Genomic DNA, 14,801 nt, shown 5'->3' with positions numbered 1-14,801 from the left:
CCACTCACTCCATACAATCATCATTTAATATTATGGGGAAAAAGAAAACACTGCAAAGGAATTGAATTTTACGTCTTCCTATGGACATTTTCGTCAATTTGTCTATCAAAAGGACAACAGACCAGAACTATTGATTCCATTCCAGTGTTTTTAATGTCATGATCATAAATCATAATAGGCGATCGAAACAGTCACTCGAATCAGAATATCAAATAGAAAACACCAATGTGGGTCCCCCTGATTATTATTTTTATTAGGGCAAATTATTATTAGTATAATTTGTTGTAATAATAATGAGTAATGAGATCCGTCGATGTTAATGTGTGGCTCGCTGTACGCTCACATGCTTGTTGTGATTGGGTCTTCTTGATGTATTCATGTTGTCTCGTAAAATAATGCAAAGACGACAAAGTTGGTTACCAACCTCCTCCTGAGTCCTGAAGTCCTGAGCCCTCGCTTCACTCCTGACTCCTGAGCCAGCCGAGCCATGACTCAATGAGCCTCAACTCCCAAACTCTTTTGTCTTTTCCAAGCCGTGCCCCGGACGATTCCTAACCGGCTAATTCCGGTCAATCAGTCAGATTGGGTTGCAAAAGGCGTGACCGTACGGCGAAGGCAGGTCGTTTCTATGGCAGTTGGTAGGCATTTAGTGTGCTCTTGCTGTTCTCAGTGAGCAGAATTCCATCTGGAAAACCAAGGTGGGGAGGGAGGGAGAGAGAGAGAGAGTGAGCGAGTTTCAGGCATTCGAGCTGCTGCTCGATTTTCCCTCGCATGCAATTCGGATTTTGCGTGCTGGTTTCTCGTAGATCTACGATTCTACACTAGATTACAGCTCGAAATTCAGCTTCTCCCAGCTTGAATTTATTGTGTCGAAGGTTGTTTTCAGTGCCAGTCTACTGCATTTTGTGCGTTGTTGGTCAAATCGATGCTTTTATCTAAGAATCGGTGGATTCTGAAGAGGTGTTGTGTAAGTAAGATCATCTTTTCCTTTGCTAATTTTTGGACGCATGTGCTTCGGGGGCTTTGGATCTCGGGAATCCTTGCATTCTGTACCGAGTTTGGCTTCTAGGGTTTACTTGCTCCGATCGCTTCGATTGATTTTAAGTTTCTGTCAACTTCATGGATTTGTTTATCTTCCTTGGAGCGATTTATTAGTGGAATTCTTCAAGTTGTTTAAACTGGGATGGTAAAATAAGGGATTTTGGGTTTTGGACCTTTTAGTTTTAGTTAATGGTTATTGAGGGAAATTGTGTCAGAGGTTGATGATTGTTCTTTCTTTTTCTTTCAGCTAGAATTTCCATCTGGCGAGCTTCGATTTTGTTTTGTTTCAGATATATCACATGCCATTGCTTCCACGACATGAAATTTCAGGGTTTCAAATTGAGATTTTGATGGGTTGAAAACTAATTTCAGACAAAAATAAGATGTTATTTTCACTTCCAGTTCCAAATAACTTATAAATCTCAACGCTTTTCTCTTTCTTTCTTCTTCTTTTTTGCTCAATCGGATTAACTGAATCCATTTAATAGGATCAGCCAAGTCCGTGAATCGGAGGAATCATTCATGCATTTCGTTTTATGTTAAATGCAATGAAATTCCCTTGTAATAAGCATTGAAAACCTAATTGTTGTTTGTGGTTTTGTTTCAAGGGCTTCAGTTGGTGTCTTGGGTTCATTTGCGACTCAAGTTTTAGTTTTGGAAAGAACCTTCCAACTCAAAACGATGGGTTGCTGATCGGCAATTCAACCATATCATATGATTTACCAGTTCTGAACACTGGGGGTCGGATCATGGTGGTCGAGTCATTGGCGTTACTGCTCTTCTGATCAATTGAGAATATTTCATCTGCACAGTTGGGAGCTAACACAGTAGATCAAAAAAGATGCTGGAATGTTCTTCCCGTTTCCTGTCTCCCTTCCGCGAAGAAAGCGGTGATGAAGAGTTGTCTGTGCTTCCTCGGCACACGAAAGTCATTGTTACAGGGAACAACCGGACAAAATCTGTTCTAGTGGGTCTGCAAGGGGTTGTCAAAAAGGCTGTTGGACTCGGCGGTTGGCACTGGCTGGTATTTCTTCCGATCTTTCTCTATTTTTTCATGACAGCGAGATCTGTGTATCATTCTATTTGTTCATGACTTTGTCATGCATACCTAGTTTAGGGTTTTTGCTTCCCCTTGTAATTAGGGCAATTGCTTCTTTAAATTGGCCTATGGCTTCACTGGTAACTTAGAAAGATTGCTTGGTTGAGTAATGTGGTGGGTTTCTCATAATGATAAGGATCGTAACTGGATCTATGTTCATGAAATTTCTATCAACAATTATAAATTAGGGATTTATGGGTGAGAGAAAAAAATAGAGTTTTTCTAATAATCATGCGGGAAATTAGTTTGAAAGGCTGAGAAAAAGAGTATTATTTGTTTTTTTTTTTTTTTTTCTTGTTTTTGTCATTTGATCCTTGATTTAAATTAGGCTCACGAAGATTATTAGTCTGTGCAAAAGCAGTTCAGGGTGCAAACCCATCAGTCGTTTCTTTTCATGGGTGGAGTTCAATTTAATTACCGTTTTCTGTTTATTGTGGTGGATTAGTAAACTATTATGTATACTGAAATCTCAGGTTCTAAAGAATGGGGTCGAAGTTAAGCTACAAAGAAATGCTTTAAGCGTGCTGGAACCTCCTACTGGGAATGAAGAAGATGATGAAGATAATGACTTGGATAACTCTTACAGTAGCTCCGACATGGGCGAGAAGGAGCATGATTTATGTATGTTTTACTGTTTTATTCACAAGGATGGACATGAATGAATATTGGGTTAGGTCAAACATGTTCATGTTACTTATAACGGGGTTCTCCTCTAATTCTCTTTGTACAGCCAGTAGTATTGAGTTTCACAAACCAAGCAAGCCAAGAATTAGGCATGCACGGCCATGGATATCTTCATCAAAATCAACTAACCGGAGCAATTTCAGAGAAGTTCATGGGAACAGAAGCAACAGCAGAGAGGTTCAGTCAAATATTCACAAGCCTCATGTGGTAAGAATCTGAAAGCAGCAGTCAGTTTTTTTTTCCCTTTTATTTTTATGTAATAAGACCAGGCTTAACAAGATGAATATTTTGGATCAGAAAGTGAACTTGGCCAGACTAGGATCGAACTCATTGTGGAGATATTGTAGACGTTTTAACCTTGTGAGTTCTTTTGTTTATTTATTATTTACCAAATCACTCGGCTATGCAAAATCTTCATATCTTCTCTGGATGATAAGATTTACTTGAAAGTGGACATGTTTTACTTCAGATGAGCATGAACTCAAATCCATCCAAAGATCAAATGGTTGATGCTGTCCGAAGACACTTTTCATTGATGGTGGTTTCTCAATCCCATCCTATCTTGTATGTTTCAATTGATCTATCTATATAATATACAAGCTGATGAGGGTTTGTTTACTTTGAAATCTTGAACACAGCAAATGAACGAAGTTGATGTCATCGAGGAATTCATACAAGCAGCCAAGAGGTTGAAAGGAGTAGACATGTAGGAGGTGATTACAGAGATAACAACTCCATGATTTCCTCGTTTGTAATATAATATATATTTTATGTCTAACCTACAGAACAAACTCTGATTGGGCGAGCCCAATCCATCGTCTCAATTTTCTAACATTGTAATATATGGGCTACGATGAACCTTAGTTCTGTTTTTAATTTTGAGAATCAAATTTTGAGCAAGATTGGTCTCAAATCTCAAATCTCAAATCAAAATTGTACATGTTGGGTTTGAATTGAATCGGCATTACAAAATACGAACGATATGGAGTATAGCAGATAACCAAAACTAAACAAGGGTCTACCTGTTTTATTGCTTTTGTCAATCACTGAAATGATTTAGATCATGAGACAAACAGAATCATTGCTTTTGGATGCTTTTGGAAGCAGAAAACGGGCGAAGGCAATTCCCGTGGATTAGACCAATGTGTGCGGATATTTTTTCGCGGGTACTTTTGTGGAAATCGCCAGGCTGTCGGTAGGTGTCACGAGTTATGGTAGGACCTTAGACAGCTAAGGTGACGGTGACGAGTTGGGAGTGTTGGACTGAGGCGGGTATAATAGAATCCTAGGTCGTCATTCGTCAACGTCTCTCTCTCTTTCTCTATGTGTGGTGTGTGTACAATAATACTTACGTGCAACAAGGTTCACCAATGACGGGTTGGTCTCGCTGTTTCAGGTTTTAACTTTCAAAATTCAAATTCCAGACGGACGGAGATCCTCCGAAGTCATAACAGGAAGTGATTCTCTAATCACTATAACCAATCCCGGCCATGTATTAGGAACATCCCCTCATGGCGCCAATCTGAACATACATATGGGTGTGTGTGGGCATGCTGTAAAGGTACCCCCACTTCTAAGGTGTGCTGACAAGCATGGCCCCAATCATCAAATTGCTTCTTTGACTAACTTTCGAATCTGGAGCAAACAAAGCATTTGGAGTAGTTACTAACTTACTAATTAGCGTGTTGCTTGAAAAAGTGAAATTTCCCTTTTATTTCTCTGGTGTCCTCTGCATTCTGAAAATATTTCGCCAACTTCTCCCATTTCCCAATATTGTTTCTGATCTCCTTCCGCCGCATTACACATAAAATATCGACGACTCAAAATTTCCTCTGCATAGAGGGATTTACGGTGAATGAATAGCTTTCTCAATAAATTTTGTTTTTGGTAGTCTAAATTGAGTCGCGTCAACTCAATTGAAAAAGAAAAAATAAAAAACAACAAATGGTAAACTATTTTTTTTTTTTTTTACCAACTGGATTCTTCTTTCAATGGCATGATCTGAACTCCTTTTAAGAATTTAGACAATGCCAAAAAGTTTTTTATTTTCTAATATATTAAAGGGTTTTTAAACATAGGACAGGTCAATGATATTGGATTGACAATATTTGACAATACATATAAAGATGGTATAAATTAAGTTCGTGATCTATCAAAATTATATCGACTAGTTTAATACATTAATAAATGTGCCAGGTTTAAATTGACCCGCTTAACTCGAAAATAACTTGTTTATGACCTAAGTTCAATCAGACATGTCATACCGGATACAAATTATCGGGACTGGATCTAATAGGCACAACAAAGTAAGTACATTAAATAAGCACTTGATAAATATTTTGATAACTGTCAAAAGTGGATATTAATCCTTTTTAAGGGTGGGGTGATGGTATTATAAAGGACAGGTGTCAAAAAAATTTCTAGTGCTCATCCCGACCGCAAATTACCACCCTAATGATATGTTGCCTTAAGAGATGGATGTAATAGTGTTTTTACAATGTCCCAAAGGGATCAACTATTTAAAGTCAATGATGGGTGCATGGATTAGGCCTCTAAACCGGTTTGATCACGATTGCACCCACCAACATCGGGTTGCTATTTCAATAGCAAAACCACCTAACAATTTCATTACAAAATGACAATCCTTTTTTGACGCAATTACAAAATGACAATCTATGTATTTTGGTTTTGATGAGGGGCATTTTGGTCATCCCACGCAAATACCTATACGTGCACGCTGTTGATGACATAGTATCTGAGTCCGCAAGATAGCTCGACAGGTTAACACGTAGCAACCAGCACCAGGTGTGCCGTTGAACTGGGGCGAGCTCAGCCTACCGACAACTCAAGCTCATCCAAAACCGCTCCGCGCACCGCTCCCACACAAGTACCGTTACTGCGGCTATGGGAATAGCTCGCCAAACTGTGCGCCACAAGACCCGCGGGCGACCTGTAACGCCGCGCGAATCTAGCAACTAACACTCTAGCACACCTTAAACTGTGGAAACAACTTTGCAGAAGACTCAGAGATGTTGCCTGATGGCAACCGAACCTTAGACAAATCCATCCTAAAAGGTATGCACACAAAAGCTCTTGAACTCTCTCACATATTCTCACAGAAACCCCTATTCTGACTTAAGCATCAAAGTGTTCTCTTGGGTAAAACCTACCCAGGCACTCTAATATTTCCTTCTTTACAGCTCTTCCAGCTCGGACATACAGTTACTAGCTCGACAGTACAACTCGGCACCGCCAGATCAGAACCTATTTCAGGCCCAATTACTGATATGAAAGAATGAGCAGATTGTGCATCATCAATTGACACCGTCTGTGGGAAACACAGCGGAAAGCTACTGTTTCTTTCTTTCATTTCTTCTCTTCTTTCGTCTTCTCTGAAAAATCACCCTCAACGGCATCCTCAAACCACCCTTCTGCCAATAACAACATCAATGGCCAAATCCCAACTATCACAATAGGCCAGATCGATGTTCCTTTCCCACCGGCCGAAGTACAAGACAATGCAAATATGCCACCTCTAGCCACGGATCCCACAACACCTCTCACGACAGTCAATGTGCAATAATTCAACGACCTAGTGCGGTGTGTGCACACCATGACTGAGTAGATTAGGTCAAGGGAGAATAGATTCATCTTTATTGTTGGGCAGCAGTAGCAACAACAATTCCAATAGCAACAACAACAACAATATCAACAGCAGCGGCACCCTGTAGTGTCGAATCAGCCAATACCATGGGATGGTCAGCAGGCACCGCATAATAATTAGTCGTGCAAAAATCAACAACAACCACTTAATAGCTAACGAATCCCAACCAATGATCAATAGGTCCCACACAACAACCAGGAGGTTCCGAGGAGCAGCCAGCAGCTGCCTCCTCAAAACAAGGGCCTGAATCAAGAAGACCCACTTCGCCCATGGGTATGTAGTTAGATTTAGGTCCCAAACAGAGTGGATGCAGCAGCCCGGAATGATCAGGCCCCCACAGAGAGCCAAGCTGAGGTTCCTGTCGGGACCAATGTCACCAATTCCACCAAATGCAATAGGAGGAAGAGAAAGAAGCAAACGCACCGCGCAGGAAGAAAGGTCCAGCTCGCCTACACAAGCAACGAGGCCCAACATGGGGAGAATAGCATTGTGACCAACAAGATGGTCTCCCTCTTAGAACCACCCAGCCTGACAGGTGAAACCCCACTAGCACCTGAAATTCTTAAAGCACCGCATCCTAAGAACTTCCGAGCCCCAACTTTGGAGTCCTACAGGAGAAAGACAGACCTAGTGGAGCATGCAAGCAACTTTCAGGCCCTTATGCTCCTCCATGGAGCAAATGATGTCAGTATGTGCATAGCATTTCCTACCACCCTGAAAGAGGAAGCTTGGCTTTGGTATTCCAAGCTGACTCTTGGTTCCATAAAAATTGGGATTAGTTCTCCAAGCTCTTCATTAACTAATTCGCTACCAGCAAGAGACACTCCAAATCAACGACCTGCTTGTTCAACGTTGTCCAGAAGTCAAATGAGATGCCTAGGGAATATATTTGGAGGTTCAACATGGAGAATCTACAGATCCCGGACCTGGATCCCGCTGTGCAACTTATAGCAATAAAGAAGGGTGTGATGGCAAGCTGAAATGGGAGCTCAAACTGCACCCTTCAGCCACCATGGAAAAATTTCTTGACATAGCACACCACTTCATCAAGGTGGAGGAAGCAGTGGGGATAGAGTCTGACACAGCAGAAAAGAGAAGGTGCATTGAAGAAGAAGCGAGCACAAGTAGAACCAAGCGAAGGAGTAAGTCACCAAAGAGGAGTAGATCGCTAAGGAAAAGGCGTAGCAGCTCGCCGCGCCACAAGAGCAAGTCGCCGGTCAGAGGATCAGGTTGACGATCAACAACGCCGCCGACATACACCAGAGTGTTTACCCCATTGAATACTAAGAGGAAGGAGATCTTGATGCAAATCCAGTCCAACGATTACATGAAATGGCCACCTAAGATGAGGGGGATCCTATTACTCGAAACCCAAATAAATATTGCCATTCTCACAAAGATGTCGGACATGATACTAAAAACTATTGGAATTTGAAGAATGAAAATGAAGACCTCATCAAAAGAGGCTATTTGAGGCGCTTCATCAAAGATGAACGACAACCCAAAGCATGAACTAGCAGGGAGACGCCCTAGAGTAGTAGACAACTGGAGCCAGCTCCCCAAAACCAACAATCACAAGAGAGGCAGGTCCAAGGGACCATAAATGTAATCATTGGAGGCTCAACAGTAGCAGGCTGCACCACATCAGTAGGAAAGAACGCGGTGAGAGAATTAGAGCAAGAGGATAGCCAACCGTGCAAGCACCCCCGAAAGGAGGAGATAATTTATTTTACAGAGGATGATATACGGGGGGTCCAGCACCCCCACGACGACGCCCTGGTAGTAAAGCTACTGATAAATGACTTTAGAGTGAAGAGGATTTTAGTGGATTCAAGTAGCTTGGTAAACATTTTGTTCGCAGAAGCCTTCAAGAGAATGGAACTTAGTAAAGCTGATCTGCAGCCCGCTGACATACCATTGGTGGGATTCAGTGGCGAGGTAGTTTGCCCGATTGGCAGGGTAAGAGTGCCGGTTGAGGCAGGCTTGCCGCCCCACATGGTGCGATTTGAACATGATTTCCTAGTGGTTGCCTCCTTGTTGCCTTACAACCGATCTTGGAACGACCTATCCTACATGCACTGCGAGCAGTAGTATCAACATATCACCTCGCGCTAAAGTTTCCAACAAACATGGGTATAGGGGTGTTACGCGGAGACCAGCTAGAATCTAGAAAATGTTATGTAGCATCCCTGAAATCAAAGGGAAAGATTGCCACAGAGATTGACCTGGAACCACCGCCGGAAAACACAAAAGAAAGATCTCGCTCGACTGAAGAAACCATTGCAATACGGGTCTCCAAAACTGAACCTAAGAAAATGCTCTAGATTGGAGCTCACTTGAAAGAACCTCTGCGATCTGAACTGGTAAGATTCTTGTTAAATAATTTAGATTTTTTCGCTTGGTTAGCAGTTGAAATGCCTGGCATAGACCCTAGTTTGATAACTCATAAACTTAACATTGACCCTACAGTTAGACCCGTCTGGCAGAGGAAGAGAAACCTCACCCCGAAAAGGTGGCACATAGTGGATGAGGAGGTGGGGAAGCTGCTAGCAGAAGGCTTCATAAAGGAAGTCCAATACCCGAGCTGGATAGCAAATCCAGTCTTAGTAAAGAAGGCGAACGACAAGTGGCAGATCTACATAGACTTTACAGACCTGAACCAAGCTTGCCCAAAGGACATCTTCCCCTTACCTAGCATAGATCGCCTGGTGGATGCGACCTCGGGATTTGAGCTACTTAGTTTCATGGACACCTACTCAGGTTACAACCAGATCTTGATGGATCCGGAAGACCAAGAGAAGACCGCTTTTATTACTGAAACATGCCTGTACTGCTACAAGGTCATGCCTTTTGGTTTAAAAAATGCTGGGGTGAACTTCCACCGCTTAGTCAATTTTGTTTTTAATGATTTAATTGGTAATAAAGTAGAATGTTACGTGGATGACATGATTGTAAAGACACTTTTTTTGAAGAATTTGATTTCCGATTTAAATCTTGTGTTCAATATTTTTAGAAAACATAATTTAAAATTAAACCCAAACAAGTGTGCTTTCGGTGTGACCTCAAGTAAGTTCCTGGGTTACATTGTTAGCCAACGTGGCATAGAGGCAAATCTTGAGAAGATCCAAGTTATCCTAGACATGAAACCACCCAGCTCGGTTAAGGAGACCCAAAGACTAACTGGACGAATAGCAGCCTTGAATTGATTTATGTCTAAATCGGCTGGGAAATGTCTTCCCTTCTTCAAGGCTATAAAGAAAAACCAATCTTTCGAGTGGATGGAGGAGTGCCAACTTGCCTTTGACGAGCTAAAGCAGTACCTCAGCTCGCCACCTCTACTGACCAGGCCAGAGATTGAGAGACAAGCTTAAACTTTACCTTTCTATGAGTGACAAGGTAGTTAGCTCAGTCCTTGTAAGAGAAGTAGACAAAGTGCAACGACCAATGTATTATGCAAGCAAGGTTCTCTACGTCACTGAAACAAGGTACCCCAATATAGAGAAGCTCGCCTTTGCATTGGTTCTATCCGCCCGAAAGCTAAGGCCCTATTTCCAGGCCCACACCATTGTGGTACTAACCGATCGAGCTCTAAAACAAGTCCTTCATAAACCTGAGGTCTCGGGGAGACTTACAAAGTGGGCAATCGAGCTCAATGAATATGATATCCGATACAAACTATGAATAGCAATAAAAGCATAGGTCCTGGGAAATTTCATTGCCGAGTGTACCTTCAGCTCGCCATCGCCCGAATCGATAGAGCTGGAAGTAGAAGCTTTGTCCAACGCGACACCTCCTCCAACTTGTGAGACAGCAGGCAGGGACGAGGAGCCCTGGATACTCCATGTGGATGGCTCATCCAACCAGGACGAGCTTGGCCCGAATTGGGAAGTCCCCTACAAAATTTCTAAAACCGTAGGTGGGAACGCGTATGAGCTCGAAACACATGATGGGAAGGCAGTGCCCTGGGCTTAGAATGTGGACAACTTGCATAGATATTATCTCTGATAAAATGTGTTTCGAGTTGCAAGCTGGCCAGAATCAGCTAATAGCACGGATCGACATTTCAACAACAAAAGTGAGCTGAGCAACACTAGTGAGACTAGGAAGAGGTACTATGAGGAACAATTAATTTTTACTAGTAAAAAAAGGGGGGGGGGGCAAGTGGCCATACAAAAATAGAACTAAGTGGTTGGTAAAAAAAAGGAAAAGAAAGAGAAAAAGAAAAAGAAAGGGAAAGTTTGATAAGTTCGATCAATGCAGGGCCCCAGAAATCTTACAGGAGCACGAAGCCCCCAGAACGGTACAGAAGACCACCAACACTACCACAGAACTGTCGACCGAGGTGGAGAGTAGACTACTCATCACTACTGATATCATCCCGAGCCTCCTAGTTGCCTTCTTCCTCGACCCCCTCTTCGCTATCTTCCTCCTCCTCATCCTCTGGGGTCAAAGGCTCCACGTCCACCTGTGTGACGAGCTCGCGCGAGACCTTTTGTGTAGTGACAAAGCTGACATCAAGATCAAGGAACAAGGACTTGAGATAGCGACGACACTGCTTGAACCTCTCTTCATCAAGGGGATACTGTCCACCGCCCGTTGCTTTTCGTACTTAGGAGACTGTAGGTAAGAAGCAATGGCCTCCTCCCTAGCTCACTCAGCTCCCGAGCACACTTCAATTGCGATTCACTAAGCTCACGCTGGGACTAGGTTTGCATTGTCTAGGCGCTGACGCTTGATAACTCTACATTTGATGCCTTAAGGGCATCAATTCAGGGGTATTTCCGGCCTTAGAATAGTCAAGATGTGCCCTTTTTCCCAATTAAATGCAATGTTGTGGCCTCTAAGGGTCTCTATGCAAATTCTGGGGAAAATTGGGAAGTTTTTATGGCTGAAATGCAGATTTTGGGAAGCTGGTGTGAAGTCCAGTTGAGAGAGGGGGTGTTTTTGTGAAAAACTGAAAGCAAGAGGGTGCCTCCTAGCTGCTAAACCCAGTTTGGCGCCCCTCCTACTGTATTAGCATGCTCCCCACGCCTTAGCAAACCCTAGGGCGCCTTTTAACCCATTTTTTTCACTCTTAACAAACCCTAGCCGCCCCTAACTGCTAAATCCTCACCTTCCATCCCTTCTAATCTCCACCATCCATTATAGGGCACTCTCTTTTTAACATTCTAACCCTAGGAGCCACCTAACTTCTAATCTTCACCATTCAGCCTTACATAATATTTGGTGCCCTCTCCTTCTCTTTTCAGCCTTAGGATCAACCCTGAACCATCCTAACCCTTCATTAGAAACCCTAGGGCACCCATATCTTTGCTAAAACCCAGCTGTCGCCCCCCTCTTTCTCTATAATCCCAATTGTATCCACCCTTCTCTATAAAAAGGACCTAAAGGCTTCTGAGAAAGGGTTGGATTCTGCCCCCAGGTAAGACGGAAGGCTGATCTTAAGAAGTTCAAGGGTAGAGGAAGAGGAGGATGCCCGAGCAAGAGGAGGGGTTCCTACTTGCAGTTCGCCAACACCCCTACTACCACCTCTGAAATCGGATCCCAACCACTTTTACTTTATTTTAGTTTTAATTTCAGTTCTTTAAATTCTAGTTTCGTTATTTACTTTCAGCAATTTATTTTCATTCCGTTTGATCTTCATTTTATTTTCTACAGATCTGCAATTCGGCCAAGTAAGACGGAAGGCCTAGATTGATAAGTTTGAGGGCCAAAGGAGTGATCTGGAGACTACTACCTCTGATCGGATTTTAGAGGGCCCGTATGAGAAGATGAAAATTAAAGAAGAAGAAAAGGAGTAGGAAGACCCTAAGTTGGGGGGGAGAAGAAATAGGAAAGGAAAACTTAGAAGAAGAGCCCATAATGAACCAACCAGAAATTTCCTTTTCAACTGCACTCACAGTTGGGCTGGTGCGAAAGAAGAAAGAGACTCACAACGAGGAGAGCAGGGAAGTCCATTATGGTCATTATTCTGTTTGTCCTAGTGTAATGAATGCCATGTGCGTTGTTTGGGTACTTAGTGTTTAAATGATGACGGTGAGTGTGTCATTATATGCAAATGAATGCACCGTTGTGTCCCATTTTTCGGAGAGTGGATCTATAAGTTGTTTTATACTACTCTTCGCAACGAGTCATCTGAGTGCATTTGTTCGACTTCCCTGCTACTGGGTTGTAGTTATCGGTATGTGGAGTGGGTTGTCCTTTAAAAGGTGCGGTGTGTCTCATTGGTTTTCATCTTGCCTACTTGCTCTTGTCTTCTTGTTGTGCTTGTAGTGTTTTCCTCTATATTCTACGTTTGGTGATGGCTCTTAATCAGCGTAGATCACAGAGAGAGAGATTGGGGTTCCTAATGTCCCTCGCGTGATGGACATCAACGTGGCTGTTGGTTCCACGGTGTCGTCTCCGACAGAGTCATCACTTAAAAGATTAGCAAGTAATTTGGAACTCACGTTGGCTTGTGGGCTACTGGCGAAATACTATGGTGAGAATGACATAGCCCCTTTTGGGTATGAGGCCGTGGACTGCATTCTCATCTATGGCGTTCGTTCGCACAACAGATTCATGGTGACAAAATTTGTGGCTGAGTTTGTGGTGGCTATTATCCAAGGTGGGTGGTTGCCTCCCTTCGAGCTTCCCTCTGTCGTCATCAGTCCTATGTTGAATACGCTTGCGACGATGATGCACGATATTATGAACCTTCCTTTTGATCAATTGTTGATAACTCTATATTTTGATGCCATAAGGTCATCATTTCAGGGGTATTTTAGACCTTAGACTAGCTAATATGTACCCTTTTTCTAGTTAAATTTAATATTGTGACCTTTGAGGGTCCCTATACAAATTCTGGGTAAAATTTGGGAAAATTACAGAGTTTCCTGCAGATTTTGGGAAGCTGGTGCGAATTCCAACTGAGAGAATGAGTGTTTCTATGAAAAATTGAGCACAGGAGGGTGCTTCCTATCTGTTGAACCCAGATAGGCACCTTTCCTGTGAAATAACTCTCTCTTTGAAGCCCTAGGTGCCTCCCCCTCATCTCTTTATCTCCTAGCCGCCCCCAACTCTACAAATCCCCACCTTTCACTGCAACCTCTCTCTAATCTCAACCATCCAGGCCTTACCAGCCCCTCATACCCTTAGATCTCTCCCTAAACAACATCCTAGCCTTATACCTCACTCCTTAAACCTTAACTAGTCACGTTAGGGCACCACATCACACCAACCAATCACATTTCTCCAGCTCTAGGTGCCCAAATCTGCGCCCTCTCTTTCTCTTCTCGGCCTTAGGATCACCATAGAACAATCCTAACCCTCCATTCTAAACCCTTGGGCGCCCATATTTCTACAAAAACCCAACTGCCGCCCCTCTCTTTCTCTCTAATCCCAATCCTATCATTCCTTCTCTATAAAAATGACCCAAGGGGTCCTGAGAAGGGGTTAGATTTTGCCCCCATGTAAGACGGAAGGTTGTTCTTAGGAAATTCAAGGGTAAAGGAAGAGGAGAATGCCCAGGCAAGAGGAGGGGTTCCCATAGTTTTAGATTTACTTTTTACGTGTGTTTTTATTTTTTGTTCTTTAATTTCCAGTTTTTATTTTATTTCTGCAATTTATTTTTATCGAATTTAATTTTTGTCTTCCTCTCTACAAATCTGAAATTCGGCCAAGTAAGACGGAAGGCCTAGCTCAAGGAGTTTGAGAGTCAAAGGATAGATCCGAAGACTGCTACTTCTGACCGAGCTGCAGATTTTTTATTTCTATTATTTATTTATTTATTTTTTGCAATTTTTACTTTCAGCACCATTAGAATATTATTTTAATGGATTCCAATTTAGTTAATTAGATTTTGTGTTTTTGTAATCTCAAATCTTGTTATTTTGTTCGGATTGAAGTACATAACAATTTTTTCCTTGCTTCCCTATGGATATGACCCCTTTCTCACCACTAACTGCATTTTGTAGTTATTTTGATAATCGAAAAATTTGTAAATATTGAAACTGGTGTTCTAAAGTGGTTAATGACATGCTTTCGGACACACCAAGTTTTTGGCACCGTTTCTAGGGAAGCAACGGAGAAAAAATTTTTATTTGCTTTGTTCAGATCTGTTTTATTATTTTTTTTTTAATTTTCATTTGATTACTTGATTTGTAGTCTCATTTTAATTCTTGTTTCTCTTTGATTTTGTAGGACACAATAGCAAAAGGTGGGGTACCAAAGTGTTGCTGGACTACTGAAGAAAGGAGAAGAGAAGAGAAATTGGGATTGTGATTCTGGTATAGTCGTCCCCATTTAATCCTGTTTTTTGTTTTTATTTTTGAA

At 42.2% G+C, this 14,801-nt stretch overlaps 1 protein-coding gene across 6 annotated transcripts; it reads left to right on the top strand.

Annotated features, from left to right (window-relative positions):
- Positions 1–727: 727 nt before the first annotated feature.
- LOC104610646 (uncharacterized) lies at positions 728–3,724 on the top strand. Of its 6 annotated transcripts, none has more exons than XM_010277366.3 (7): positions 728–967; positions 1,658–2,065; positions 2,614–2,761; positions 2,871–3,031; positions 3,122–3,184; positions 3,294–3,362; positions 3,463–3,724. In XM_010277366.3, exons 2-7 carry the CDS (start codon positions 1,883–1,885, stop codon positions 3,532–3,534), a joined length of 696 nt encoding a protein of 231 aa, XP_010275668.1. In that variant the 5' UTR covers positions 728–967; positions 1,658–1,882; the 3' UTR covers positions 3,535–3,724. The 6 variants fall into 6 exon arrangements, with proteins under 6 accessions (XP_010275668.1, XP_010275669.1, XP_088746208.1 ...); XM_010277367.3 differs by having other exon boundaries at positions 1,650–2,065; XM_088890082.1 differs by having other exon boundaries at positions 1,289–2,065.
- The last annotated feature ends 11,077 nt before the right edge of the window (positions 3,725–14,801 follow it).

This window comes from Nelumbo nucifera, chromosome 6 (genome assembly GCF_055504915.1).
Source record: "Nelumbo nucifera cultivar China Antique chromosome 6, China Antique-T2T, whole genome shotgun sequence".
In the NCBI taxonomy this organism is placed as follows: Eukaryota; Viridiplantae; Streptophyta; class Magnoliopsida; order Proteales; family Nelumbonaceae; genus Nelumbo; species Nelumbo nucifera.
This window is presented reverse-complemented; position numbering and strand designations above follow the sequence as displayed.